Source organism: Planococcus citri, chromosome 2, assembly GCF_950023065.1.
Source record: "Planococcus citri chromosome 2, ihPlaCitr1.1, whole genome shotgun sequence".
In the NCBI taxonomy this organism is placed as follows: domain Eukaryota; kingdom Metazoa; phylum Arthropoda; class Insecta; order Hemiptera; family Pseudococcidae; genus Planococcus; species Planococcus citri.
The window spans coordinates 51,040,467-51,068,170 of record NC_088678.1 but is presented as its reverse complement, the minus strand read 5'-3'; the positions used below and the strand labels follow the sequence as shown (position 1 = coordinate 51,068,170).

General features: G+C 34.2%; 2 protein-coding genes across 2 annotated transcripts in view; one reads left to right on the top strand and one right to left on the bottom strand.

The window, feature by feature from the left end:
• The window catches only part of LOC135836368 (uncharacterized), an 85,069-nt gene that overhangs the window by 37,161 nt on the left and 20,204 nt on the right, over positions 1-27,704 (top strand). Inside the window, exon 2 of the mRNA XM_065351162.1 lies at positions 11,864-12,044. Within this exon, the coding sequence (XP_065207234.1) occupies positions 11,864-12,044 (181 nt within the window). The remainder of the gene's footprint in view (positions 1-11,863; positions 12,045-27,704) is intronic.
• On the bottom strand, positions 14,574-22,882 carry LOC135836366 (uncharacterized). Its single transcript, XM_065351159.1, has 5 exons — positions 22,342-22,882; positions 15,945-19,241; positions 15,431-15,855; positions 15,025-15,348; positions 14,574-14,947 (listed from the first exon to the last, which is right to left on the bottom strand). Exons 1-2 carry the CDS (start codon positions 22,550-22,552, stop codon positions 16,642-16,644), a joined length of 2,811 nt encoding a protein of 936 aa, XP_065207231.1. The 5' UTR covers positions 22,553-22,882; the 3' UTR covers positions 14,574-14,947; positions 15,025-15,348; positions 15,431-15,855; positions 15,945-16,641.

The following is a 27,704-nucleotide window of genomic DNA, read 5'->3' as shown; positions in this document are numbered from 1 at the left end:
TTGAAAATTATAGAAAGGTCATTTTTTTGAAGCAGCATAATTTGGTCCCAAATACATGAAAATGGTCCAAAATCATACCACTCATGTGTACCGCTATTGTAATCAACATATCCAAATTTCAGATTCCTAGGTTATCCGCATCCCATTTAAGGTGGAGAAAACCTTATTTTAGCCCGATTTTTGACCCCACCCCACCCCTAAAACTGACCTAAGGAGCCCCAATGTCCAGCATTCAATGGGATGGTGCCACTTGAGCGCTTTTTGCTGGTTTCGACCTTCCAACCCCATTTGATTTTTTTTCCAAGGTAACGACTTTTTTGATTTTTGGCGAATTTTAAAAAATCTTTGAAAAAACTCGACTTCGACTCTTTTTGGAACATTGACAGATCACTTCATTAGTTTTATAAAGTTAACCAAATTCATTATGAACTACGCATAAAATTATCAGTAATTAACCAAAAGACCAAAAACTGCCAAATTACCCGTAATTTACCAAAAAAATACCAGTAAAGTACCTACCAAAAATGACAAGTGATTTACCAAAATTAACCAGTGACTTACCAACAATTGCCAAATTACCAGAATTTTACAAAAAAGTACCCTCAGTAGATAGGTATAATTTGCAAGTTGATTTTCAGCTGAGCTGATCGTGAGTTGTAAAATCCATTATTTCTCATGTTAAAATCTAAATTTCATTCTTCCTTACACATCGAGACGGTTTGAGTGCTTAATTTTAAGTTGCTTCAACATCAATTTTACGTATGAGTGGAATGGATAACCTGTAAGGACTTCATCTCCCTAGTGGATTAGCTACTTACGAGTACATAACTTATGTGTGTACCAATCTGAATATTTTCAGAGTACCTATCTAAAATTTTCCAGTCGAAAGAACATTCCAAAAATACACACAACTTAGCTCGTCGGTACTAATAAAACGAAATATGCTGGTTTATATTTTCTTGCATTAGATTCGATTTAACATTATTTTGTTGGGATCATCTTGATAGAAATTGCGAATAGACAGATATAAGTACTTACGAGCAATTTAAAATTATATATTTAGTAGGTAGTAATACCCCTAAGATTAACTTGATAAAATTCTCGACGGTGGTGTAGAACACCATAAGAGTATCCAATCCCTTTTAAATGAATTTCCACACGAGTACATTCTGGCGAATTTATCCGGTATATTCAGTTTGGTTCAACGAACTCGAATCAAAATATGAAGTACGTAATGATAAATTAAAGAAAAATTTTTCAAACGATCAAAAAATTAAAAAAAGTTTCAAACGAAAGTATCAATCTACCTACACGAAACGTAAAACGGTGATGTAGCAATTTGTCAACTCGCAGATGTACACTTAGGTACCTACTCGAGGAGAAACTAAATCTGTGTAACATGTGGGATTGATATTATCACCACTCAAGAACCATTTTTGATTTTAAATCAAATAAAAACAATGAAAATGGATGTTGTACACGAAGCAAAAATGAAATTATCCGCTATTCTTATAAGTACGAGTACGCGGTTTTGGTAAAGTGCTGCAGAATGTGTCCCCAAACGACACGATCAAATGTTATACTCGTAGTATTTACAATGGTTAAAAATTATTGGAAGCGACAACCACCATCGAGAGTAAATGTTGCAATTCGAGCCGAGAATTTTTCTAGTGAATTTTTATAGCTTATTGTCTGTGGGAAACGCGCAATGAACGAGAAAGAACAACGTTATAAATTTTTTTCCATTGAAACATTACAAGTGTGCTACTATTTGATATTCGAAGATGATTTTTTACGACTATGCAGTATTACGAGGGGCAATCAATAAGTGCGTGCACTTTTGCTATAACTTTTGAACGGGTAGATATTTTTTGATGAAATTTGGAGAAAACATTCTTCAGACCTTTGAGAAGGTCTTGTGATAGTTGGTTTTGAATTTGGTCCCGGTGTTGATAAATTACAGCGTTATCCGTAAAGTGAGTTTTCAAAAATGCCGTCCAAGAATGAAATTTGTTCAAATATTCATTTCCTGTGGTTACAAGAAAAATCTGTCACCTAAATGAATAAAAAAATAATTAAAACGTATCGTGCTAATGCTATCTTAAAACAGATTGTGTTCAATCAGAGTAATTCTTCAGTAACAGTCGCGATTGTTCATTTGATGAAAGGTGCAGTGAAAAAAACAACTTTTTTGCTTTACTGATGCATTTCTTATGAGCTAAGCTTTCACGACCATTACTGAACAAATTACTCCGATTGAACACAATCTGTTTTAAGATAGCATTAGCACGATACGTTTTAGTTATTTTTTTATTCATTTAGGTGGCAGATTTTTCTTGTAACCACAGGAAATGAATATTTGAACAAATTTCATTCTTGGACGGCATTTTTGAAAACTTACTTTACGGATAACGCTGTAATTTATCAACACCGTGACCAAATTCAAAACCAACTATCACAAGACCTTCTCAAAGGTCTGAAGAATGTTTTCTCCAAATTTCATCAAAAAATATCAACCCGTTCAAAAGTTATAGCAAAAGTGCACGCACTTATTGATTGCCCCTCGTATTTCTGGTGCTAAGTGTTGAGATTTCGAAACATCGAAATTTACTCGACTTGAGGATAAAACGAAGAATTAATTTCGTTACCGAATCTCGATACAATGCTTAATGGAATTTTGGAATAAAAAGTCGTTAAGTAAATTGTAAATTTGAATGTAAGTTTCACATTTCTCTTCTTGTTGAAATGTAAATGAATTATTTACGGAATTACTAGCGGTATAATGGTTTAACGAGTTGCTTATCGAGTAAAATCTGTGTGTTTTAATTAACGCTTTTGCTTCAGAAGGAAACTTTTTTTTTTCCTCGCTGTTTTAAACTTATATTTACTTAATTAGCGAGTAAATATTTACTTGATTTAGTTCAACGATTGTAACGATTTACGAACGTTAAGTACCTAAAAGGAAATCCGGCAAAATTATTAGGTATAAATTTTGGTTTGAAAGTGTGGTTAATAATTTACTTAGGTAGGTTCTACTTGAATTAAAATTCTGTTGTTTATTCAACTGTTTTTAAAATTTAAGTGCTGTTCGAAGAGAGGAACATCCCTGCAGAGCCTATATTCATCACTGAATTGAACTTTACCTGATATTGAAATAGATTGATTTGAACTCGCTTATGTATTCTAAAAATTCAAAAATTAAAATGCTCGAGTGATTCCATTGATAGAATGCACAAAAAATTACAGCTAAGGAGCTCGCGTTAAATGCTTTGGGTGGAAGAGGGGGAGAAGGTGCCACCTTGGTTGATGGTTGTACCTTGTTGATAATCATTTACAATGACAATGATTAAATTCCTTTTTGAACTTTTACGAAAAGCACCATTTTTGGAAAAAAAGAGAACTCTACTTCGGTGAGAAACGACGACGTAGCTTACCTATTCATACCTTTTACTCGTACATCGTACTTTCTTTTTGGTTAAATTTCGAATAAATAAATATACCTAGACTAATGTATTTGTAATGTAGAACTTGAAAGGAACACATGCTAAATTCATCCACGTGCTAGCTGAAAAATGACGCAAATTTACAAGAAAAGTGCGTTTAGGAATGTAGGTGAACTGTTCTATTAAATTCATGGCCGTCCGGGCGACTGATTTAGGTTATATTTTGTTCGAGATAATTTGTTTGATGAGAAAAGACGGAATATTGTTGTTTGTCTAGAAGCCTTTTTCTTCCTAGATAAGTGTATTAACTTCCTTATTACACCGATTAAAACGAGCTCCGTTTAATTGAAATAACAACCTGACCTATTGTATTTTTCAAAGAGTAGGTACTCGCCGAAGTCGGAGTATTTGGATGATTTCATTAGAGGCGACAAAAACGAAAAAGTAGCTTCTCACGATGGAATTTTTACAATAGATTGAGTGTATTGTGATGTGGAAAAATTCGATTAGGGATGATGCTCTCCTAGCCTACTTTATACTGTTTCAAAATTTCTTACGGGTTTTATGGAGAAATTGAATGACATTGGTGGGTAGAAAATTTTAAGGTCAAATTTTAGTCGAAATAAATGGTCAAAGGGTTGAACAAATTAGAAATAAATGGACCTAAAATTTTTTAAATGTTGAAAAATTGCTCAAATCGTTTATTAAATTTTTCAAAATTGCTGAGAAATTGTTAAAATGAGAGAATTTGTTTACAAATTGAAGCTAATTTGAAAAAAAAATATCAAAATAGTGTAAAATAATAGAAAATTGAAAAATTGAAAATTCTTAAAAATTCAACAGAAAAGCAGCAAAACTTTGAAAATATTGAAAAATTGAAATAAATTAATTGAAATCAGTGGGAAAAACCTCGAGATACGATTTAGAAAAAAATCAAAAATATGGATTATTACAGCAATAAAATTCATTCCAAAAAAAAATTCTGCTGAAATATTTGTTTAGGTTTGGCCAAAAATAAAAATCTGAACCTATATACTTTCAGTTTGACTATGTATACCCAAAAAATGAAGAAAAAAAATAACAAGAAAATTCACAACAGTTCTAATCGTGAGCTATAAATTCGTTGAAAACTTCCATCATTTAATCAAACTCCCATCTCCCCCTGCCAACATGAACTTTCATTCAATTGGCATTTTATCAACGTACAAAACGAAAAAGCTCGTTCGTGAAACAGGAAACTGTGTAGAATTTCCCAACACTGATGAATTCAATAAACATGAAAAATCGTACGAATTGTGTTTTTTATTCGCATTTCCAACTCGTACATAAATTACAGACAGGGCGCAATCGAAAAGGGATGCATTTTCATTCATATTTTCATACGTAATAACCGAATCGATGCATATTACCCGAGAAAAATCTGGATCGACGTTTTGAAAAAAAAACTTTCGTATCAAACAATAACGCGAATATTCAACCAATTCTCTTACTTGGAATTCGAACAAGCGATGAAATATTTAATCAAATACACAAAAAAAAAGCAACAATACAGTAAGATTAGACTTTAACAAAAGGCAAATATTTTATTGTTTTCGTAACAGTTTCTCCAATACCAAGATCCTTCCGGACTCATTTGTTAAAAAGTGAAATATGAAAACGAATAACGATGAAAAAAATTAATCTGTATAAACTCTACAACCACACCGATACTTCGTATAAAATGGCAAAAAAAGCTCAACCAGACGAAGGTTTTTCAAATATAAAATATTTAGAATACCTATCACTTTGCAAAAAAAGAGCAAAAAAGTACTCCGTCGATTAGGTTTTTTTCACCTACAGTTAGTTCGAAGTTAATAAAACGTGAACGAAAAAAGATTAAAATATCTTCTATGTAGTATTTTATCAAAAAATGTCCACCATTTAAAAAACAATAATTGAAAAAGATGTTCGGTTTGTAATTCGAAAAAGAGAGGAAAATCACACGAATGGGTATTTTTTATCCTTGTTCGCCAACGCGCAATTTCTACTGCAATATAAATTTCCATTCTCGAGTGTTTTTAAAATTTACCAAACGACAAAAGTTAACGAGACAGTGTTAAAACGGAAAAATATCATAGTTAAGATTTTTAAAGACGCAACTAAAAGTTAAATTATTACGTTACTTTAAAATAAATCTTGTTTTAAAAAAACGTATAAGGCTATATTTTTATTCGCAATGTTATATCTTCTCGCAGCTCGACTTCTTACTCATATATATTTCTCGTTGCTAGAATATTTTTCGCCATAACGGATGTTCTCAACTTGCTTCTTTTTCAAATCCGCAATCTACGACACACTTCTCAATTGGGTTACTTTTTAGCGAATTCTTAATTTTCGCAATCCTCCTTGAACAGTATAAGGCATTTTCTTCCGTCACAGCGAAAGCAACCTTATTTCAGTAGTTGAAAGTGGGACTTAGGAGTAGGTAGGTATTTTGTACGTTGAATTCACGACTTTTTTTGTTACGATTGTTTCGAATAGGTATTTTTACTTTTACGGATAGGTATGAAAAGCCGAATTCCACATGTTTTTACATTTGAGTGATATCGCAATTTCTCAGATGGATTTTATTGAAACGAAGAGTGATGGAAATTTGTTCGAATTTCAAACCTACCTACGTGTGTTTCCAAGATATTTTTATCAAAAAACCTATCGTGAAGAAATTGGAATTAAACAGTCATCTATTCATTGTTTGCAGATGATCGAGCATTCGAGCTTCATTCGTTTATTTTTCAGTATTTTCATGCTTTTTCCCTCTTGTTCTCTTATTTCAGCACATTCGTCATTTTTCTTACAAGGGAACCTTCTCAACTGGCTCTCTCGATTTGAACGAAACCAAACCAGATAGAAAGATCATGTTCTAAAACTCCTGTAACAAAAATTTCAGGGGCTGAAGTTTAATCTTGAATTTTTGACGAATTTTTGAAAAATCAAAAAAGCTGTTTATAAGCGATTTGTAAACTTTTTCTTGAAATATAAATTTTTCGAGCAAAATGAGCCAATGTCAATATTCCCTTCAAATTACACTCGCACACATCAACAATTACAATTTTGGGCTATTCTGGAGCATGCAGTGATTTTTCAGTTTTCTCTAGATATTTCAAATCTTTCTGAAGCAGTGAAGGGGCTAAAAATAAACTTCAGTAAGTAGTACGTGCTAAGTAGGCACCCTCTCTACCATTTCAGGCGGATACGGTAAAATTCCAGCAACGTGAGGTTCAATTTTATGATTAGATTGATTATACTGACTCATAATAAGGAAACTGATGTTTTTGAGGCCCCTTTTTCAAAAAATAGTATAAAATATCGAAAAATCTAGGAGGCCAGGTAGCTACAACTTCATGGAGCCAACGAATGTTTCTTTATAAGTCATATTTTTTACTACTAACGCGTTTTGAGGGCCCTTTTCAACACCTATCTACGTTCTGGTAAAAGTGTGTTGTTGAGTAGTTTTTTCAAAAAAAAAGTTTCAAACTGTCAAAATGTGTGGTTAGGCAGCTGCAGCTCTGGAAATTCTCATACTAGGTGAGCAAAAGTGTATTTTTTGTAAAAATTTTAAAAAATCTCTCAAATCTCAAAATATAATGCGATTGAACAGCTACAAGTATTTCTGGGCTCGAATATACTCAAAAAAAGAGCCCTGAGTTACGAATCATAATTATGGACCAATACATTTTTGGAAATATTTTTTTGGCAATATTAAATGATGAATGATGATTATACATACTTCGAGGACCTCCCTTGACATGAGTAAAAAAAGTATATTTTTTTACAATTTTTGCATGCTTTTTAAAAAAGTTGGACTCTCATAAAACACTGCATCCATGCCAAATCAGCCAAAATTTGCATTTGGACTATCATCCTTTATGTTGGATTGTTGGTGTTGCCTCTATTGCGTTGATTACATATCTCATGGAAATTTATTTTCAAGCTTTCACTTGAAGTTTTTCACTTGCTTTCTAGTGACATCTACATAAGTACCTTAGAGCTAGGTGGGTTGTTTAGAGACTTTTTTTTGTGGGTTCCCTAGTCCCAATGTTTTGTGGGCGGGGCTAGTTTATTGCGGTATATGGGGGTACAATAACTTACCTAGAGGTTCCTTATTACTAATCAGAGCTGAAAACGGTTAAGCTGCCTGCTAACCAGTATCTGGTTAAATACTGGTGAACCCGCTAGTAGCCATGGTATTGAGTTGATTCGGGTACAGATAGTAGAGTATAGTGAGCACAACCCATTTGCTTTCGCACCTCAAAATTTGATTATGTGTAAGTGGGACAGCCACTACTGAGCAGCGGGAATTTATGGTATGGGTACAGTAGTTACCCGCTTTTAGCAAGTACCTGTTTTCAGCTCTGCTACATATGTACTAGAGCTGAAAACAGTACTTACTGACAGCGGGTAACTACTGTACCCATATCGTAAATTCTCGCTTCTCGCTAGTAGCGGGTAGCGAGTTGAAAAAATGACGCACCAGTTCACATTATAACTAGTAGCGCACCAGCATGACATCATCATTGTCATCAATCATGTCAAACATCAATCACACATACAAACGACAGGTGTCGAAATGTAACTCCTCCCACTTACGCATTATCAAATTTTGGGGTGCGTGCGCAGACCAAGTGCGAAAACATTTGTGTTGTGCTCGCTATACGCTACTATCTATCAGAGTCCTGCACGGTATAGTTAAAATAGCCGAATAACTGCCGGAGCTATCGGCTAATTTAACTACAGGTTACTAACTGTAGTTAGTTTTGTCGGCACGCGCAACCGACGAATAACTAACTACAACTACCCGCCGATGCAGCGGTAGTTAGGTTAATAACTACGGTTATACCGCATTCGTCATCGTTGCATTCGTTGCAATGATTAGACCTTATCGATATATTTCAGTGACTCATCAATCGGGGAAGGGATTGAAAAATCATTTTTCAAAAATATATTGCACAATAATATTATCTATGAGAGTGCGGATAATCGCAGGTAGCGTAGTTATTTTAACTACAAGTTAGTCGACGGTTAAGTTATCTGAGTTACAAATATAATCGCACGGGCCGGTGTGGTTATAACCTGCCGTTAGGACGACTAATAACTATAGCTACCCGCCCTCGGCGCGCGACTAACGCAGATAACTTTTAACTATACCGTGCAGGACTCTGCTATCTATACCCGAATCAACCGGATACAACCATTAGCGGGTTTACCCGGTATTTTAACCAGATACCAGTTAGCGGGTAGCATAACTGTTTTCAGCTCTAGTATATACCCTTAACATTACACAACTTATCAATATCATAACGTGATTTAAGTCAACTACTTTTATAATACATAGGTATGTCGTTGATCCAGCCAGGGTCTGCAGTTGTTGTTCCTCTGGTAGAGGGGTAGTGTGGTGCTGAGCTCCTGAATGTTGACCTCAATAGACGCTTGGACCAGTTTTAGCTTTTTGATTCTGCTAACAGATGGCGTGGTACTTGATGTGTAACTGTAATGTTGATAAATGCATGCAATTAAAGATTGCGAGTCAATACAAAATTCCTGTAAAAAATTTCAAAAAAATATTTTTTCTATTATGTCAAAATGCCTTAAGTATAATTTTTTTGATGTAGAAAAGATGATTAAAATTTTTTTTTCTTGCTTAAATAGAGAAAAAATAACAAAAAAAGTGTTTTTTACTTACAGAATTTTAGCATAATTACACTTAAAATTTGAAAAAAAAAAATGTTGGGGGAATTAACTGATGAGTTTCATATGCTCTTGTAAAAAAAAAGATCGAAATTGATAGGAAGGTAAGTAATGCAAATCACGATCATTTTTTTTGGATGGTTAACTTTGTATTTCTAAAATAAAGTCTTCTAATTTTATTTTGGAACTTCCTACGAATCTTGGATTTTTTTACTATGAAGTTTTCATGTTTTTCAGAAAACTCGTTCTGTCAAAGATACGAATATGTCTACGTAGAACACGAAATTTTCTACCTTTTTGGATATTTATTAAAATAATAGGCATATCAAATTTACTTACTTTGTAAATAAAATATGTGCGTATGTGAATACATATCTAGCCTACGTATAGCTGAAATGATTGGTGCGAAATTGCGAATAAACCCATTTATTTGATCTGAACGTTCGGTAACAACTACTCGTATGAGTCGTATGTATCGGGTAATGATACGTTATCGCATGACCTAACTATCTGCAACTAATTACCTATCTGCTTCGTTTATCGTCGTAATGAACTGTAGCATCGTATCTAGACCTACCTATCATTACGCTATAATGATACAGCAACGTCGATTTTAGCAATAGGTACCTTACTTATTGCCATCCTAAATATGTATAGTAGGTATACTTCCCAATTCTCATCCTACACCTTTGGTGAAATTTTCTGATTTTTTTCACTGAAACGGGGACGTTAATTTTAAACCTCAACTAACGCGTTACAGCTTCGCTTAACCGCAGTTTCTACTCAATTTCATGCAGGTATAACAGATTTGAAAAGCTTTTCTCGTCGTTCTTGCTGCAACCGTCTCATCCTATAATCAAAGCGGCAGGCAACCCCATTACAACTCACATCTTCGCAAACGCAAATGTCGTGCATGAAAAGTGAAAACTTTTTCTACCAATTTCAATTACGAGTACAACTGGTAAGGAATTTCTAACACTGGTGGCAATGGCAAAATTTTGATAAATATCACCTTAACACGAAGCGAAACGATGCGGTTACCCTGTTTATTTTTCAAGTTATGATACATTTCGGTTATGCATAAAACACGAATAGGTATACCTATGTACTTGATATATATACGAGTACGAATATGAGTATTACTTATTTTGATGATGTCTTTTTTTTTCAATTAGAAATAGGTAGGGTACTCACTGCGTTTCCGCACAACTCCAGATAAAATTTTATCAACTAACGTATTTTAAAATCATTTCCGTGTAAAAGAATTTTATATCGCATTGTTAACACATCTATAATACGATGTGATGTATATAAATCTATATTAGAAAAAAAAGAGACCAACGTACCTACGTTATTAAAATGAGGAATAAAAAAACCTGCTGAAAAAAATAAGTCCTTATAAATGTACTCTATTATTATCTCACTCGCGTTGATAGTTTTCGCGCTGCATTAAGTAATACTTAAAGGCAGCTAAACTTGGCGATGTAACTTCGTGAATAAAATGAACAACTTGCCGGGACAGGGGAGTATAAAGTTGCGCTTTGGTGCTATTTAAATGTAAACGTTTCGCGTATCGAATATTCTACTCCATTTTGCCATTCGGTTAACGTTTTAAATTTTCTTTCAACTGAAATCCATCCATTTGGAAGCATTTTGTTAACTTTTCGCGTGTTATTGTAAACCCTTTAGATAATTTTTTCGCCCAGATTTGCCAACGTTTAAGCATAACATAAAGCTTTTGCAGCTGCACGCAGACTGACATTTATTCTAGTCCACTTTTTCCGCCCATAAAATGGCTACTTGGTACTTATCACTATATAGATACCTTTATTCATTATTGTACGCTATACTCGTAAAATCGCGTCTATTGTAGATTCTGTGTGTGCCGAAATTTTTGGCCTCCTTCCAGGTAACAATGCTGCAATCCAAACTACACAATTAAAGCGAGTTACCCAGCTTTGAAATTCGAAGCAGCCAAACTATTCGTATTTCGAATTGAAAATTTTTTTCAAGCTGTGTAAATCATTTCGAAATGCGGATGAACGAAATTTGTTTAACCCACTTTGTACGTACAGGAAGCATAGAAATATTGAGTACCTACCCTCCAAAAAAGTTATGTGTTAAATGTTTCAGATGGTCACAGTGAATAACAATACATAATGATAACACATGATTGGTTCGGGTGCAATAATCTTGCAATTATAAACATCCCAAAAAGAAATGTCTACACTTGACATTTTTAAAAATTCGAACCACGAAGTATAATTCAAAACGAAAAAAAAAAAAATAAATAAATCTGATCGGAACGAAGTGAGGGTGAAGCTCTTTGAAAATTCAAATAATCATGAATACAGTTAAAAAGTTTTTAAAAATTTTTTTTCATCAACTTACCAGAAATTGCCTAGTTTATCTTGATAAGTAACTTGAAAGCGTCCATCATTAATGTTAATTGATTATCTTCCTCTCCTGTAAAGTTTGAGGTTTCGAGTTCAACAACTTCACTTAGGTAGGTACTTTCTCTCGTGTAATTTGGGTTGCAGAGTCATCACACATAAAAGGCATCAAGCTGCAACCCGGATACACCATACACTTACGTATAAATATTAAACTTCTTCTTATATGTATAAACTGAATAAATTTCACGTAGTAAAACGTCAAATTAATGCGACAATACCTATTTTTTATTATGTTCGCAGTTGAATATGTATTGGCTAGATCAGCCACAACCACCGACGACTTATTGGGAAACGTGACAATATTAGAAAAATGCAAAGCTCGAGATTTTTTAAAAGACTGCCTAGGACAATTATCTCCCATACTGAAACACACGGAGCATGGCATACCAACATCTAAAGAAGATGTCGATGTACTTTGCAAGTAAGGAAAAAATGATACGTTTTATCGATACACGAATACACAATAATTCTGAACGGAAATAACAAAATAAAAGATTTTATTACTTCGGTGAACTTTATGGTGTATTTTGTTTACTTTTATTAGAGAGATATTTTTACAAAAATATACTTAAACTTCATTAGTTTTTATCACTTTACTTTTTCGTATTCAGAATGATTGAAAAATAAATTCTTTTATGGTTTTTATATTATACGAATAGCGAGGTGGTATTGGTAATCTAGAAATTTAAGGTGCCTGCGCCTACCTTGAGAGGTTTTTTGCAGCGACATTTTTATGATTTTTCAAGTGTATTATATTGATCTGGTACTTTGACGTTGAGACGAGACGACGAGAGTCTGTTGTATGTTAAAAAGGAGATAGTACTCGCTAGAGTCTGGTACGTTTCAAAATTTTCTTTTAAATTTTCTATAAGCTTTATATCCGCTTTAGAGCGGCTGGAAAATTTGTAACGGAGTTTTGAAAAGTTTTGCGAAATATTGAAAGTACGAGAAGGAGCACTTATTCTTCTGTTTTTCAACGTTTAAAACAAATAGTACCTAATTCGTGGACTGGTCGGCGATACACGTCTTTCTCTTGTACAAATTTTATCCGCTTATACGTAATATTTTTCGTCATTTTACGAGAATTTTGTGGATTGTTTTTCGATAGCTGTTTGATAAATTTATCTTTTTGAATTGGATAAAATCAAATTGAATTTCGACGCAATTGAAATAAACCGTGGATGATTCGGCATTATATACTCGATAAAAGGAAAACAAAACGATTCGACGATTACGTTATATCTACTCTGAAAAAATTAATTAAAGAAACCCGGCGTTAAAATGGCATTACATTAGTAGTATACCCGTGCGTTTAAACCCAGCCTGCGGCTTGGTTTAAGCGCTCGGGTAGGAGGTTGTTGGAACTACGAAAAGGTAGAGGATGACGACGCGGTGGTAATGGAACCAGTTTGGTTATGAATTCGTACTGCTAAGGGAGGTTTTTAGGAGCGGGGTAGTGAGGTATGTACGCTGAAAAGTTTAAAAAAAAAAAAAAAAAGATGACGAAAATATTATGGAGTTCAGTTTGGTTATGAATTCGTACTGCCGAGGGAGGTTTTTAGGAGCTGGGTAGTGTGGTATGTACGATGAAGTTTTTTTAAAAAAAAAAGATGACGAAAATATTATGGAGTTTGTACTGTCAAGGGAGGTTTTTTAGGAACGGCGTGTCGCGGTATGCACAATGAAAGGGGTAAAAAAAAAAAGACGGCGAAAATAGTATGGAGTAGAATAATTATGACAGATATGAAATGATTTTTTCTGAAAATTTTTTTACTTATACTTACCTACCTGATTTCTACGTTGGTAATTGGGTGTAGAAAGGGACTAAGCCACCATTTGTTGAGGTAGCAACAGCGTCGGCGTATGTGAATATTTTTTTTCTAAACAGTGCTAAAAATTGCGTCTTGGTGGTCCTCTTTCAATACCCTTAAGTATGTTTACCAATAATTTTTGATTTTCAAATAAATCTGTAATGTGGTGCATGGTGCGTAGTAATGATAGTTTTGGTCCCTGTATGTTTCATCTCTTGGGTAGGTACATCGTCTAGCTTGGACTATGAATACAAACCCAGGGTTATTAAGTGGCCATAGTAACAGTAGTTTTGGACCCTGTATGTTTCATCTCTTGGGTACATCGTCTAGTTTGAACTATGAATACAAACCCTGGGTTATTAAGTGACTACTATGAAGCCTGTCTGATTCCAAACTTCGCGCCAATAAAAACTGTAGGAAGGGAACAGCCTTGACATAGATGAATAAATGTTTTTTTTTTTTTCAAGAAATTCACCAGTCTTTTTATTGGTGTTGGCAAACGAAATTAATTTCGTTTTGTTTTTCACAAAGTTATGTAAAATGGAACAGCAATTCGTTTTGTTTCATTTTCATATGGTTGTTTAGCGAAAGCGCTGGTGTTTGCCGTTCAAAAGTTTCTAAAGCTCAAAGTTGTACAAGGTAGTCCTTACAGTAAAAATCCAACTTTAAAATTGAAATTACGCAAAATTTTCAATGGACACATAGGTATTTTAATACATCAAAATGTTCAGATTTTTATCCTCTTTCAAAAGGGTTTTAACCGAAAATGCTAGTGTTTACCATTCAAAAGTTTTTAAAGCTCAAAGTTGTAAAAATAATAATTAGCTGAAGAAATTCCAACTTCAAATATTTTATTTAACCAAAATTTCAGAATTGTATCCTCTTACAAATGGACTTTTTTTTTGCCGAAAGTGCTAGCATTTATTGCTCAAACCTTACTAAAGCTCAAAGCTGTAAAAAGTAGTCACTCATGTTGAAAATACCACTTTAAATTAAAATTACACGCAATTTTCAGCGGACACATAGGTATTTTATTTAACCAAAATGCACAGAATTTTATCCTCTCGAATATTTTTCAACCCAAAGCACTAGCACGTACTATTCAAAAGTTAATAAAACTCAAAGTAGTAAAAAGCAGCTGCACTGTACAAAATGTATTACATTTTATTTTAATTTCTACAAAATACATGAGGAAAATATCAATGCCTATAATATGTACATCTTAAAGATTACTTTTAATCGTCATCTAATTCTTCATCTACGAAGATAGGGTACATTCTAGCATCAATTAAACTTTTAATGAGTTTAATTTCTTCTAGCTTCCCCTCTTTTGTTAGACATACACAATTTTTGTTGCGTCTCTCCCTGCAAATTACATGACGCATTTGGTAAATTTTTCTAATGGCCAATTCACGGCATGTTTCGTTTATGTATGGTAATTTGCTGTAAATATTCGCCATAGACATCCTATCAACAATCTGCATCATAGCATCATAAGGCAATGTTGAAAACCCTGTTAAACAAAAAGAAAAAAAAGTTTTAGCAAAAATGAAATCTAAATTTTCCTCCTTTAAAATACTTATTACATACAAGACTAATTCTCCACATATCCATATGGCAGGGTTCTGTAATGATTTAGTTTTCGCCTCTTGCTGGGGACTTGCCTATAATGACGAGTCATGTCTTTACTTATGACCGAAAAACCGCGTTTTCTCTGTATTTTATTGGGATTAACTATTTCAATAGGTGTTGGGGGATTAGTTGGTGAATCTTCTAAAATGAAGTTTTTCATGCTGTTGAAATTCATCAGCTGTTTGGTTTGGAAATTTAGCGTTATCCCTCGCACCTTGGTGATGTAATCCGTTTCACCTGTATTAGGCACGTAAACGGCTAAACTGTAATTTTTAGGCCCACCTATTTTAAAATAACACAATATATTAGTGAACGCCTAAAAAAAACAGTTCTTAAAAATTTGGGTAGAAGAATTGATCATTACCAGATACAAACTCCGTGATATAAGCATCTGGTCCATAGTCAGATTCCAATTCATTCCCCATTTGACCTAGGAATGGACCTGTTTCTATGGGTATATCTCCCTCTCTTTCAACATATATGATACTGTCCGTATCACAGTAAAGTACACGTTCCTTCAGCTCATCCAGATATCTGTACAAGTGGAGTCTAGCCTGCGAGGTGACATATGCGCAAATAATTGGACTTATAAACCCTGCATCAACAGCACATTCATCCACGACTTTCCACTGCACGTATGCTAGAGCATCCTCTTCGGATTTTTCATTCAAAAATTTGAGATTGCTTATTTCTCTAGATGGGTCAGATAAGAAAGTGTATAACTCCGATGCTTTCTTTAATACAGATATTTTCCCCACATTGTTTCTCTGACCAAACTTGCCCCATAAACTGCAAAAAAAAAAAAATGAAATAATTGACTTGTATTATGAAGACGAGAATGCGACTGATCAAGTTAATGTAGAAAATATAATAGGTACCTATTAAGGCATATTTTGCTCAAGGAACGAAGTCCTGGGTTGGATTCGATTTCGTCAGTGGTCAGTGTGATTCCCTCACGTCTCAGCAATTCTTCCACAAATTTTTCTTTATCTTCAGGTGTTTGAATATTTGCTGGGTATCCCGAAGATTTTTGTTTGATGGCAATAAAGAGATCAATATACTCAGAGAACAGCCCTTTACTCTCTTCATTGTACTGCATACTTTCATATGACCATACCTCGTATATATTTTTCAATATATAACCTTTCTCAACGGCTTTATTAAGCTCGATACATGTGTAGGTACCCACAAACGCTCTTTCTTCATCGCTATGTGTACACGTACCTGTATTTTCACAGTTGGCACATACTATGCAAAGTGCAAATGTCAATTTGTTATTGGCCCTAAGAGGTAACACAGGCATGTACAGATCTTTTGGAGGAAGAACGCGTACTTTAGCTACACCTGTTATACCTTGTAAAGTTTGAGGTACATCATCAGCAATTAATATTTGAGGGTGTCCTATAGGGTAAACACCATACTTGTTAATGTACGGATACAATGAATTAACATCAATGTATCGAATTTTTTCATTTTCTTTGACTTTGTAATACCTGTAAAAACAAAATTAAAATTGAAATGAAATAAGCTACATGATTGAACCCTCCAGCATTTTTAAATGAATTTTTATGAAATTTACCTATAAAAATTTTCAGTCCTGCCTCCAAAGAAAGCTTCGCGATTGGTATATATCGGGGTTATAGTTGATCTATCAGTCATACAGCGTTTCAGTTGCGTGTCTGTGGTACAATCTCTGTAGATCTCGCATTCCCATTTTTCCAGTACAATTGGTCTACATGGTAAGTTTCTCAAGAAGCTCATTTTTGTTTGGGTATTTTGAAATCTCATGTCCATATCAACTTTATCGGAAGTGCGAGAACCACTGTAAATTGGTGCGGTGCGATTTTTAAAGCAAGTAGGGCAGCCGTGATAAAAGCATCCATGAATTTCCAATAATAATGGCCGATTACCAGTACCATATTTCGACCCTAGTTTTTCAGCTGGAAAATTCTCACAGTAACCATCAATGTGATAATTTGCTATTTTTTTCTCAGTTCCCCTGTATGCAGATTGGAGACGAACATCAAATTTTTCTTCGAAGTATTTTATGTAATTCACAGCAAGTTCGGACTGTTTTTCCCTCATTCGATATGATTTAAATTGCATCAGCGGTATGGTATCTTTTGGCAAGAAATTAGTTCTATATGCAACCATGCATGCCGAAGCAATTGTGCATGCTACAGCTAAGGGGTCCACATGGAGTAGATCAACAAACAATTTACGAAATATCAACGATGCACGGCGTAAAATCTCCACATCAGCACGACAATAAAATTCCATTTCTTTTTGGAAATCAAATGTTTTCTTTTCTTTAAGTTGCTCATTATACCATTTCAGAAAATTTTTTCTCTCTTTGCCACTCATCTGGTCCGCACCATAGTATTCTACACCTGGGAGGGTACCAATATAGTTTTGGTTTTCAGGCTTATTGAAGAAATGAGGGAAGTGTCCTTTTGCTATATTTTGAAGTCCAAACATAGAGGGTAGCGATTTCAGAGGTTTCTGAAAGAAATTGAGAGTGTCCCTAAAAACAACTTTTTTTTTATAAGCTATTTGCATTATTTTGCTTCCATTGAGAATTAATTCAGGTTGCCAACTCATTCTCAGCATAAAGTCAGCAATAAATTGGAAATCATACCCACCACCGTTGTGGGCAAATACCAGTATTTTTGTAAATTTTTTTTTAAGGAGATCTTGAATTACTCTGAAAAAATCCAATAAAAGGTGATCTCCTTCATGTCTTTTTATTACGAATTCGCGTTCACCGCAAAATGCGCATTTCTGAGACACATCCATATCATCAACACATTTAAAACATTGCACTTGGATCACGCAATAATTTGGTATATGCTTTTCATCGTCAATACGGCTCTCAAAATCGAAAAATACATATGCGTTCTTTGGCCGATTGGTATCTTTTTTACTCAGCGTTTGAACATGGCATAAATGCCCATGCAGCACATATGTTTCGCAATTATTGCAGTGAATGTATTCGCATTTATGTGGTTTTCCTTTTAGCTTCTCCGTGGAGTACTGGTACTGGCATATATCGCAATATTTGAAAACGGCACAAACTGACCTACCTTTCTCATAGTGCGGTAGTGTATGATTTTTAAGACATTGCTGACCATTGAAAATTCGTAGACACTTGGGACACTGTATCCTTCCAATATTAGGATTTTTTTTACATTCGTCTTCCTTTTTACACCTGTGACATGCCTTTTTACATTTATTATGTTCAATTTTATGCTCGAATCCTTCATGACAACCAGCGCAAAACTCATTTTTTGCGAATGCACCGGCAAGTGTCAAGATCACATTATAGTGATTTTGTCCATATATAAGGTTTATGTGCTTCGCAGCTTGCACCTCGCTTTCGAAAACTAGAGTTTTCCCACTGTGGTCCGATCCATTATAAACATCAATTTTGTAATCACTTAAGTAATCCTGGAATTTTTTAAGCTCAGCTGGACCCCCTCCATCGCTGCCAATCACTACTCCAGCATCTTCACATAAATCCCTCGCAGCATCTCCTAATTTATCAGACCGATCTAACCTACTTAGCGCCTTATATCTTAAGGCATATTTCTTGGCTTCCTTATATCTTAAGGCATATTCCTTGTCTTCTTTTTTAGGCAAATTTTCTTTGGCCCAATTTTTGTCGAAATAGGCTTTGCCTAGAACTAAAGCCCTAGGTAAGCATAAATTATCGTTATTGCGGATCACATGGATAGACCGTTTTTTCGAAGCACAAAATTCATCATACGGTAACATGTCTAGGTGGGTTGATTTTCCTCTTCCGTGCGGTACAATAATTTTCGTGATATTTATTTGGAGCGGTTCATCGCTCAGAAAATTGGCATTGCTCTGAATTACCTTTTGAAATTCATTCAAAATAATTTCTGCTGTTAATTCAGAGAGTGGCCTGTACGATATAAAAATAGGTCTGTTGTTTTCACTATTTTCACTATTATTAATCGTCAGGCCAACTTTATTAGCACCAGTATCATCATTATTTACGAATTCTTCGATCAATTTTTTAAAGGCATTTTCAATAAATTCGATCGGATTACTGTCATTCTCTATCAGTTGTATGATAATTCGTTTGGCTGTAGCGTTGAATTTTTTAACTGTACGATTTTGAACTTGCAGAACCCGATAATATTCTTCCGAGTCTGGGAATGAAAAAAAATAAAAAAATTACCACCAAAACCCAGAAAATTATGTTTTTCTACAATCCAAGGGTTGCATACTCGCTACCTGATTCTTGTCACTCTAGTAGGCAAAACATTCCGCCGTGCTATAGAAAATACTTGGATTTCCAGTTTTTTATGTAAAAAAAAATGAAACTTTTTCGATTGTTTGCGGATGAATGTGGTCCCAAATTAAAGACAGTGAAATTCCCCTGTCGATTGATGTATAATTTTTATCATTTCGCGTAAAAATATCGGTTTTATGAATACTTTTATCCACCATTTCTTCATAATGCCAACTTTGAACTAAAAATACTCGAAATTTAGATCGAACACACGGGTATTTTATTATTGCAAAATGTTCGTCATTTTATTCTCTTTAAAATGGGCGCTTACCTAAAAAAAAATGCAACTTTTTTGATTGTTTGCGGATGCTGGTGAACTCGAATGTGGTCTCAAATTAAAGACAGTGAAATTCCCTATCGATTGATGTATAATTTTTATCATTTCGCGTAAAAATAACGGTTTTATGAATATTTTTATCCACCATTTCTTCATAATACCTACTTTGAACTAAAAATACTCGAAATTTAGATCGAGCAAATGGGTATTTTATTATTGCAAAATGTTCGTCATTTTATTCTCTTTAAAATGGACGCTTACCTAAAAAAAAAATGCAACTTTTTCGATTGTTTGCGGATGCTGGTGAACTCGAATGTAGTCTCAAATTAAAGACAGTGAAATTCCCTATCGATTGATGTATAATTTTTATCATTTCGCGTAAAAATAACGGTTTTATGAGTACTTTTATCCCTCATTTCTTCATAATGACAACTTTGAACTAAAAATACTCGAAATTTAGACCGAACACCTGGGTATTTTATTATTGCAAAATGGTCATTTTATTCTCTTTGAAATGATTTTTTTCACCTCTAGGCTCTAGCTTTTACCGTTCAAAAGCTCTCGCTGTTTAAAGTTGCGGAAAGTGGTTAATTCAGTATGTTAATCTGTCCGCCATTACTGGCCATTAGTGTTGAACTGTTGATCACTAACCACTTAATAAAATACCTACCTATTGAATAGTCGTTGTTGTTCTTGTCTAGAGCGTTGCGTATTCATTTCATTCATACAGTAGTGTGATTTTTTGTTTGTTTTTTTTAAATTTTTGCAACTTTTTGCTGAATTTTTTATTTTATACGATTATTAATATTTCAAGATAAAATTGAGACATCGGCGATCCTCGGAATTCAGAAAATTGCTTTTAAAAAATAATTATTTACAAAAGTGACAAGGTACTTCAAGTTGAAATTATGTTTCGTAACAGAATGAGTGAATAAAAATAAAGTAAACTTCCTACCATCACCCCCAAATAATACGATCTTCGAAGTTGTTTCAAAGTTCTAGTACACTGAAAGTTTTTTTTTGGAACGAAGTATTTTGTAGAAAAATAAAGAACAGATCTTCAAAATTGAAAAAAAATTAGAAATTCAAGCTATTGTTTTTTAGGTAAGTAAGTACCAGTTTGTAGAAAAATAAAGAACAGATCTTCGAAATTGAAAAAATAAGAAATTCAAGCCACTGTCTTTTTCTTCACTTTGTAGGTAAGTATGTAAGTACAAGTTTTTTTTTTTTTTAGAAAAAAATAAAGAACAGATCTGCGAAGTTACTTCAATGTTATAATACCTAGGTACAATGAAAATTGGAAAAAAATCTATCTCAATTGGGGTATATTTTTTCAGTTTGCAATTTTCTACAATTGTATTGAAATAAACACTTCGTTTTGAAAAAAAAGAATGAGAAAAAAAAGAATTCAAACCACTGACTTTGTCTTCACTGTCTTCACTTTGTAGGTAAGTAAGTACCCGTTTTTAGAAAAAATAAAGAACAGATCTTCGAAGTTACGTAGGTGGTATCCTTTTTTTTTTTACAGAGAAATAGTACTTACTCAACAATGCGAAAGAACCCCATACTATGTTTTTAAATAATTGTCTATTTGAAAACATTGAGAAAAATATACTTTCTTTTGCAAATATGTCAAAAAAAAAGTAAGCCTCTTAGAAAAAACTAAGTACAATAACACGATTGATTGGAAATTCAATTCTCTACTTTATTTTTCTGTAAAATGCTTCATGTCGTCTCTAGAAAACTCCGAAGCGGTGAGCGGTGATTTTGTGCAAGTTTGGAAAAAAATGGTGTTGAAGAATTAGAACGAGTTGTGGGGTCTGCTACACTTTTCTCACAACACCAACAACCAGGTGGAAAAGAAATTTGGTTTTTTTTCTTCTCTAAGACAGTTTGAAATATACTTACGAGTACTTTAACAGGAATAGAGCTCAGATGTATTCGTCCGTAGAATGCAAAAGAACATCGTTGCAAAAAAAAAAAGTCCGTATGTACTTTGTACTTACTCACAATATTTGAAAATTATTTTTTCGAATGTAGGTATCAAAAAAAAGTATCATCGTATTTTTTAATCTATGGTTTTGATGGTTTATTTTTGAGAATTATTTTCGATCGGATAGTATTTTCCCTACCAAAGTTAAGAAAGTACCTAGTTCGAAATTGTTGAACATCGCCTATTTAACAGGTTGAGTAGGTGAATTTATAATCGCGTCTATATTTGCTAGGGAAACAGCCTAAACCTCAAATATGTTTATTTTGTTTCGAGATAAATGCGAATTCACAAACTAACACTATTTGCAAAAGTCAGCTATGAAAAAAAAAAGATTAAGTGATTTTGAAAACTCTGATATTCGTGTATGACTTTATAAGAAGCTTACAACGAGCGAATATTCTTGTCTACTTTTTTTTTTCAATTGTAAACCATTGTACAGCAGCGGAATGTTTTGCCTACCAGAGTGATAAGAATCAGACAGAGAGTATGTAACCAGTGGATTGTAGAAAAGCCCTAAGTATATATGGTTGAGAATTTTTTTTAAATTTTGATTTATAAGAATCCATTATCAGCCCAAAAAAAAAAAAAAAAAAAAAAAAAAAACTAATATGGATTTAAAAAAAACACAAACACCAGCAAGAGAGAAAATTTTGAAAATAATAAAGCATAATATAATATGGTTATTACCTGATTGGGCACCTGCAACATTATTCGGCTGTTGGACAGCAGCAACATTATTCGATGGTTGTGCAGCAGCAACATTATTCGGCTGTGGATTATGTGGGAAATTATCAGCATTCACAGGAACTGCCACCGGATCCCAGTCATCAAACAAGTTTTCAATCTCCTCTGGTGTTAAACTTTCGATCAATTCTTGTAATTCACGGATGTCACTCATTTTGAACACTTTTTATTTCAAATGAAATTTATAGCAAAAGAAAAAAAAAAAGAAAAAAATCCCGAAAAAATATGTTTAAAAAAATGAAAAAAATCACGAAAGAAATATATTTAAAAAGCGGAAAAAAATAACGAAAATAATGTATTCAATTCAATCCGTAAAGTACTCATAAAATTTGCATTTATACCCAGCAAAAAACACTTTCGTAAGTAGAATGCACCCTGGGATTGCCAAAACTGAACTGATTTCCTCAGCTCAGAAGATTTCAATCATCACTTTATTTTTCAATTACTGAAGAATGGTCTACCCCCATTTCTTTTCCAGAATATTCTAAAATGATTTATTTGTGGTAGTTTTTCTAGAACATTTGGACATTTTCGACCATTTTTCAAAACAGACAGGTTTCATAGTGGTCACTTAATAACCCTGGGTATATATGTACAAGCTGAACTACACATTGTACCCACGAGATGAAACATACAGGGACAAAAACTACCGTTATATGCACAATGCATCATATTGAAATTACTTTTTGGCGACAACATTTATTAGTAATTAATAATGATCGAAAATGCCGAAATGTGCTAGAAAAACTATTAGAATATTCTCGAAAAGAACAGGCAGAACATTCTAGGAGTAAAACTACCGTTACTAGACATCATACGACACATTACAATTATTTATTTGGCGAGGACGCTTATTGTAATTGATAATTACCTATCCGTAGCCTTTATATATAAATAGGTGCTCAAACAGGAGCCACAGCTTCCAAGACATCACCCACTAATGATCCTTAGTTCCAACTTCCTTGTACCCAGGTAAAAAGGTTGCTGAATTTCTTGGAAAAAAAACATTTATTCATCTATGTCAATGCTGTTCCCTTCCTGCAGCTTTTATTGGCGCGAAGTTTGGAGTCAGACAGGCTTCATAGTGGTCACTTAATAACCCAGGGTTTGTATTCATAGTCCAAACTAGACGATGTACCCGCGAAATGAAACATACAGGGACCAGAACTACTGTTACTGGGCACCATGCACCACATTACAATTACTTCTTTGTAGTCAACATTTTTATTGTAATTAATAATTGCGGGGTTTGATTCTACACTGGTAAAAAGGCTGATGAATTTCTTGAAAAAACATTTATTCATCTATGGCAATGCTGTTCCCTTCCTGCAGCTTTTATTTGCACGAAGTTTGGGGTCAGACGGGCTTCATAGTGGTCACTTAATAACCCAGGGTTTGTATTCATAGTCCTAACTAGACGATGTACCCACGAGATGAAACATACTTATTTTCCTCTATTGGTAAGAGTGAAATGGTATAATTTCTTAAGAGTATCAATTGGGGCCACATTTTAAAATGGTACTTTTTTATGAAAAAGCATATGTATAGTAATTATTGAAACTGTTGCATAGTACGTAACATTTTATTTCAAAGTAGAGACCTGGTAAGTGTAAGTAAAGATTCCTTTAAAAATAATATTTTCGTCATCTTTTTTTTTTTTTTAAAATTTTCATCGTGCATACCTCGCCACCCCTCTCCTAAAAACATCCCTTAGCAGTACGAATTCATAACCAAACTGGTTCCATTACCACCGCGTCGTCATCCGCTACCTTTTCGTAGTTCCAACAACCTCCTACCCGAGCGCTTAAACCAAGCCGCAGGCTGGGTTTAAACGCACGGGTATACTACTTACATTAAAGTGTCCCTTTGTTCAATGAAAATAAACCACTTGATGAAAGTGAACGAGGAACGGGAAATCGAATTAAATTTTTTGTTTAGTTGTTAAAAATTTAATGATTAACGTTTATGAAATGTTTTTGGCGGGATTTTCACCTCGTACTTTATCAGATTTAATAATTAATTGGATACTATGTCGATGTTTGGAATAGTTCCTGAAAAAAATACCTACTCTCTCGGGTGGCTTAATCGATAGGGTGGGTGATTTTTTTCCCCCAAACGATGAGCTATAAAAGCTGCAATTGGCGATATTACAGCAATTAATTCATTTTATGTCGTGATGTAGTTTGAACGAATGATAGGAAAATGGAATGTCGACGTGTTTGATGCGTTTTAAAAGTGAAAATATCGCAGATACAGATATCTACGTACATATTACCTATAGACCAATCCACCTGCGCTGAAAATTAATTGTACGAACGAAGATATTATTTTGACGTATGGAGTACCTATCGAAGTAATTTGAAACCTTGCATCATAATACATATATTTTTTTGCAAATGCGAAGGCAATTTTTGTTATTAGTTTGAAGTTCGTGTATTATGATGACACAGCATGTGATGTATTGATAAGTTCAAAAGAATCAGAATGTATATAGTTTAGTTACGCACGTGTAGGTATTGATGTTATGTATACCTTTGACATACCTTACCTACCTATTATCGTGAAAAAAAGCTCAGGATATCGATATGTAGGTATTTTATTTGCGAAACAATTAAATTAGGAGTCACCGAGTAAACGTTGAATTAATTTAATAAACAATTTCCATTATGTAGGTCTTGCTGGTGCGAACCTATTTTCTTTTCAAAATATAACGTCACCCTTTTTCTCCTTATTTAATATTTTTACCTTTTTTTTTTAGATGCCCTGGTATGTTTAGCGAAAACAAAGACATAAGCGATTAGTTTTTACGTCAGGTTTTTAATTCTTTGGAAAATTTTAATTAAAATTTCGAGATAGATTGTGCCCTTTAGTTAATTTCATTAATTTTAGTATACGTACAATGACGAGAATAAAATAAAGTTATATTGAGTATAGATAAAGGGTATTTTTAAGATCAAGTTCAATCGCTTTTTTAATAATGTAAAAATAAATAAAATTCAACGGAAAAGTTCTTTCTGAGTGTAGGGGCCGGACAGAAGGGGTGTTGGTATTTGGTAACAGCAATCACATCGTTTAATGATTTAAGCAATACAAGTGTGAAAACTTTTTAAAAGTTTATTGACTTGAAAATTTAGGAGCATCGAATTATTTACCTACCTATGTTAAAATTATATCAACTCTTTCAATTTTCCCAATTCCAAATGATGGGTTGAAAAATTATTATATGGACAAAAATTAAAAAGAGAATCAAAAATCACCCATCTTACAAAAATTTGAGTGATTGAATTTTTTTTTTTGGAATGTTTGAAAGTTAATGTTTTATATAAAAAAAAACTCATAGGTGTTTTCAGACCCAGGTATGGTCTTGTGGTTGAGACAGTCACTGTTTCAATCTTCTTCTTCTTCCTCGCTTGCTCGTATCCGGACATTGTGACTACAAAATCCCCACAACCAGTTCCCTCCAGCTATCTCTGTCCTCGGCCTTTCTCATGCATTCTCCCAGTAACATTTTGGCAGTTTTCTTGATCAAGTCCGTGTATCGGGTGGGTGATCTTCCCCTTCCTCTCTTGCCTTCTATGTGGCCTTGGACTGTCAATTTTTCCAAGTTGTCCTGTCTCACGATGTGTCCGAAGTAGCGCAGTATTCGTCTCCTAATGACTGTGCTTCGCCTTTCCTTTACACTCAGTTGTTGAAGTATTGACATTGACACATTTGTTCTTTTCTGGACCCATGATATCATTAGCATGCGTCTGTAGCAGTATATTTCGAATGCGTCAATTTTATCTTGATCTGCCTTGGGTATTGTCTAGCACTCCGACGCATACAGGAAGATGGAGAAGACTAGCGTTCTTACAATTCTCAGCTTTGTGGCCTTCATTATGTTGTGGCTTTTCCATATCCAGTTGAGCTTTCCCATTGCTATCTTTGTTATAGCCAACCTTCTCCTGATTTCTCCTGCTGAGCTTCCCTGATTCGTTATTAATGAACCAAGGTACACAAAGTCCTGTACATTGTACAACCTCTATACCACCAATCTCCAATATTTCAGGTGTGTTCTTTTGCCCCCTATCAACTATCATTATTTTCGTTTTTCCTTTGTTGACCCTCAGGCCTGCCTCATTGCATGGCTTCTTCAATTTTCCTGCGCATTTCCTTCATCTTATCTGGTGTCTCTGCAAGGAGGGTTGTGTCATTGTCATATCGTAAGTTTGACAATGTCTTTCTTCCAATTCTGACTCCCTTTCCCAATCCTCTAGGGCAGTTCTCATTACCCATTCTCCATATGCATTGAAGAGAATTGGGCTTAGTATGCATCCCTGTCTTACTCCCTTTGCTGTATGGAAATGATTGGTGAGCTCTCCTTCAACTCTCACCTATGCCATATTGTCCTCATACAGACTCTCCATGAGACTGACAAGGTGCTGTGGTACTCCAAGCTTTTTGAGGTTTTGCCAGAGGATCTTCCACTTCACATTGTCAAATGCCTTCTCATAGTCAATGAAGCTGTACAATGGCTTGTTGAATTTGCTTGCCTTTTCAATCAGTTGGCGTATGTTTAGGATTTGTTCTCTTCTGCCTCTTCCTGGCACAAAACCCGCCTGTTCTGAAGGTATCAGTGGCAGGATGTACACTTTGATACGCTCATGTATGATTGCCAGTAGTACCTTGCTTGCGTGTGATATCAGTGATATAGTTCTGTAGTTCAAGCATTCCATCTTTGAGCCTTTCTTGTGCAGAGGTACATACACAGATGTAGTCCCTACAACTCAAAAAACCCTGTTACTGACTTATTGTAACTTTTTCAAATTATTATTTAATGCGCTCTACAGGCTAAAGGAGAGACACCAGATGGCGATGTTGACCATTACCTCGTAAACCTCAAGACTTCGGCTATCCATTCCCATCATAACCCCAAAATGGCCAAAAATCCCCACCCCTATTTTAGGGTATATTTCAAAATCAACTTTGCCCACTTTCTGTACCTTTTCCTGGAGTGTATCATAATTGTTTTTGAAATGTCCACGTTCAAATGCTGTGAAAAAAATAGCGGATTTTTAAAAAAAAAATCCAAAGTTTTCTGAATTACTAAAATTTATTTTCGAATTAAATTTTACTGAAAGAAAGATGGAAAAGAAAAAGTACAGTTCATACACAGGGTGTCTAACACTCCTATTTATCCTATTTATTCTACTAAAGTCCTTTTTTTTGCCTATGACACCTTTTTTCCAAAATAAGTGACTTATTGTTTGAATTCAAGAAATGTTCAAAGTTTGATGTTTGAATCAGAAAAATAAACTCCTCCTTCC

Excerpts from the sequence above, each read along its gene's own strand:
- LOC135836366 (XM_065351159.1), bottom strand. The coding sequence starts at position 22,552 with ATGAGTGACATCCGTGAATTACAAGAATTGATCGAAAGTTTAACACCA. Across the intron at positions 19,242-22,341 it reads TGTTGCAGGTGCCCAATCAG|ACTCGGAAGAATATTATCGG; the intron begins GTAATAACCATA and ends TTTCATTCCCAG.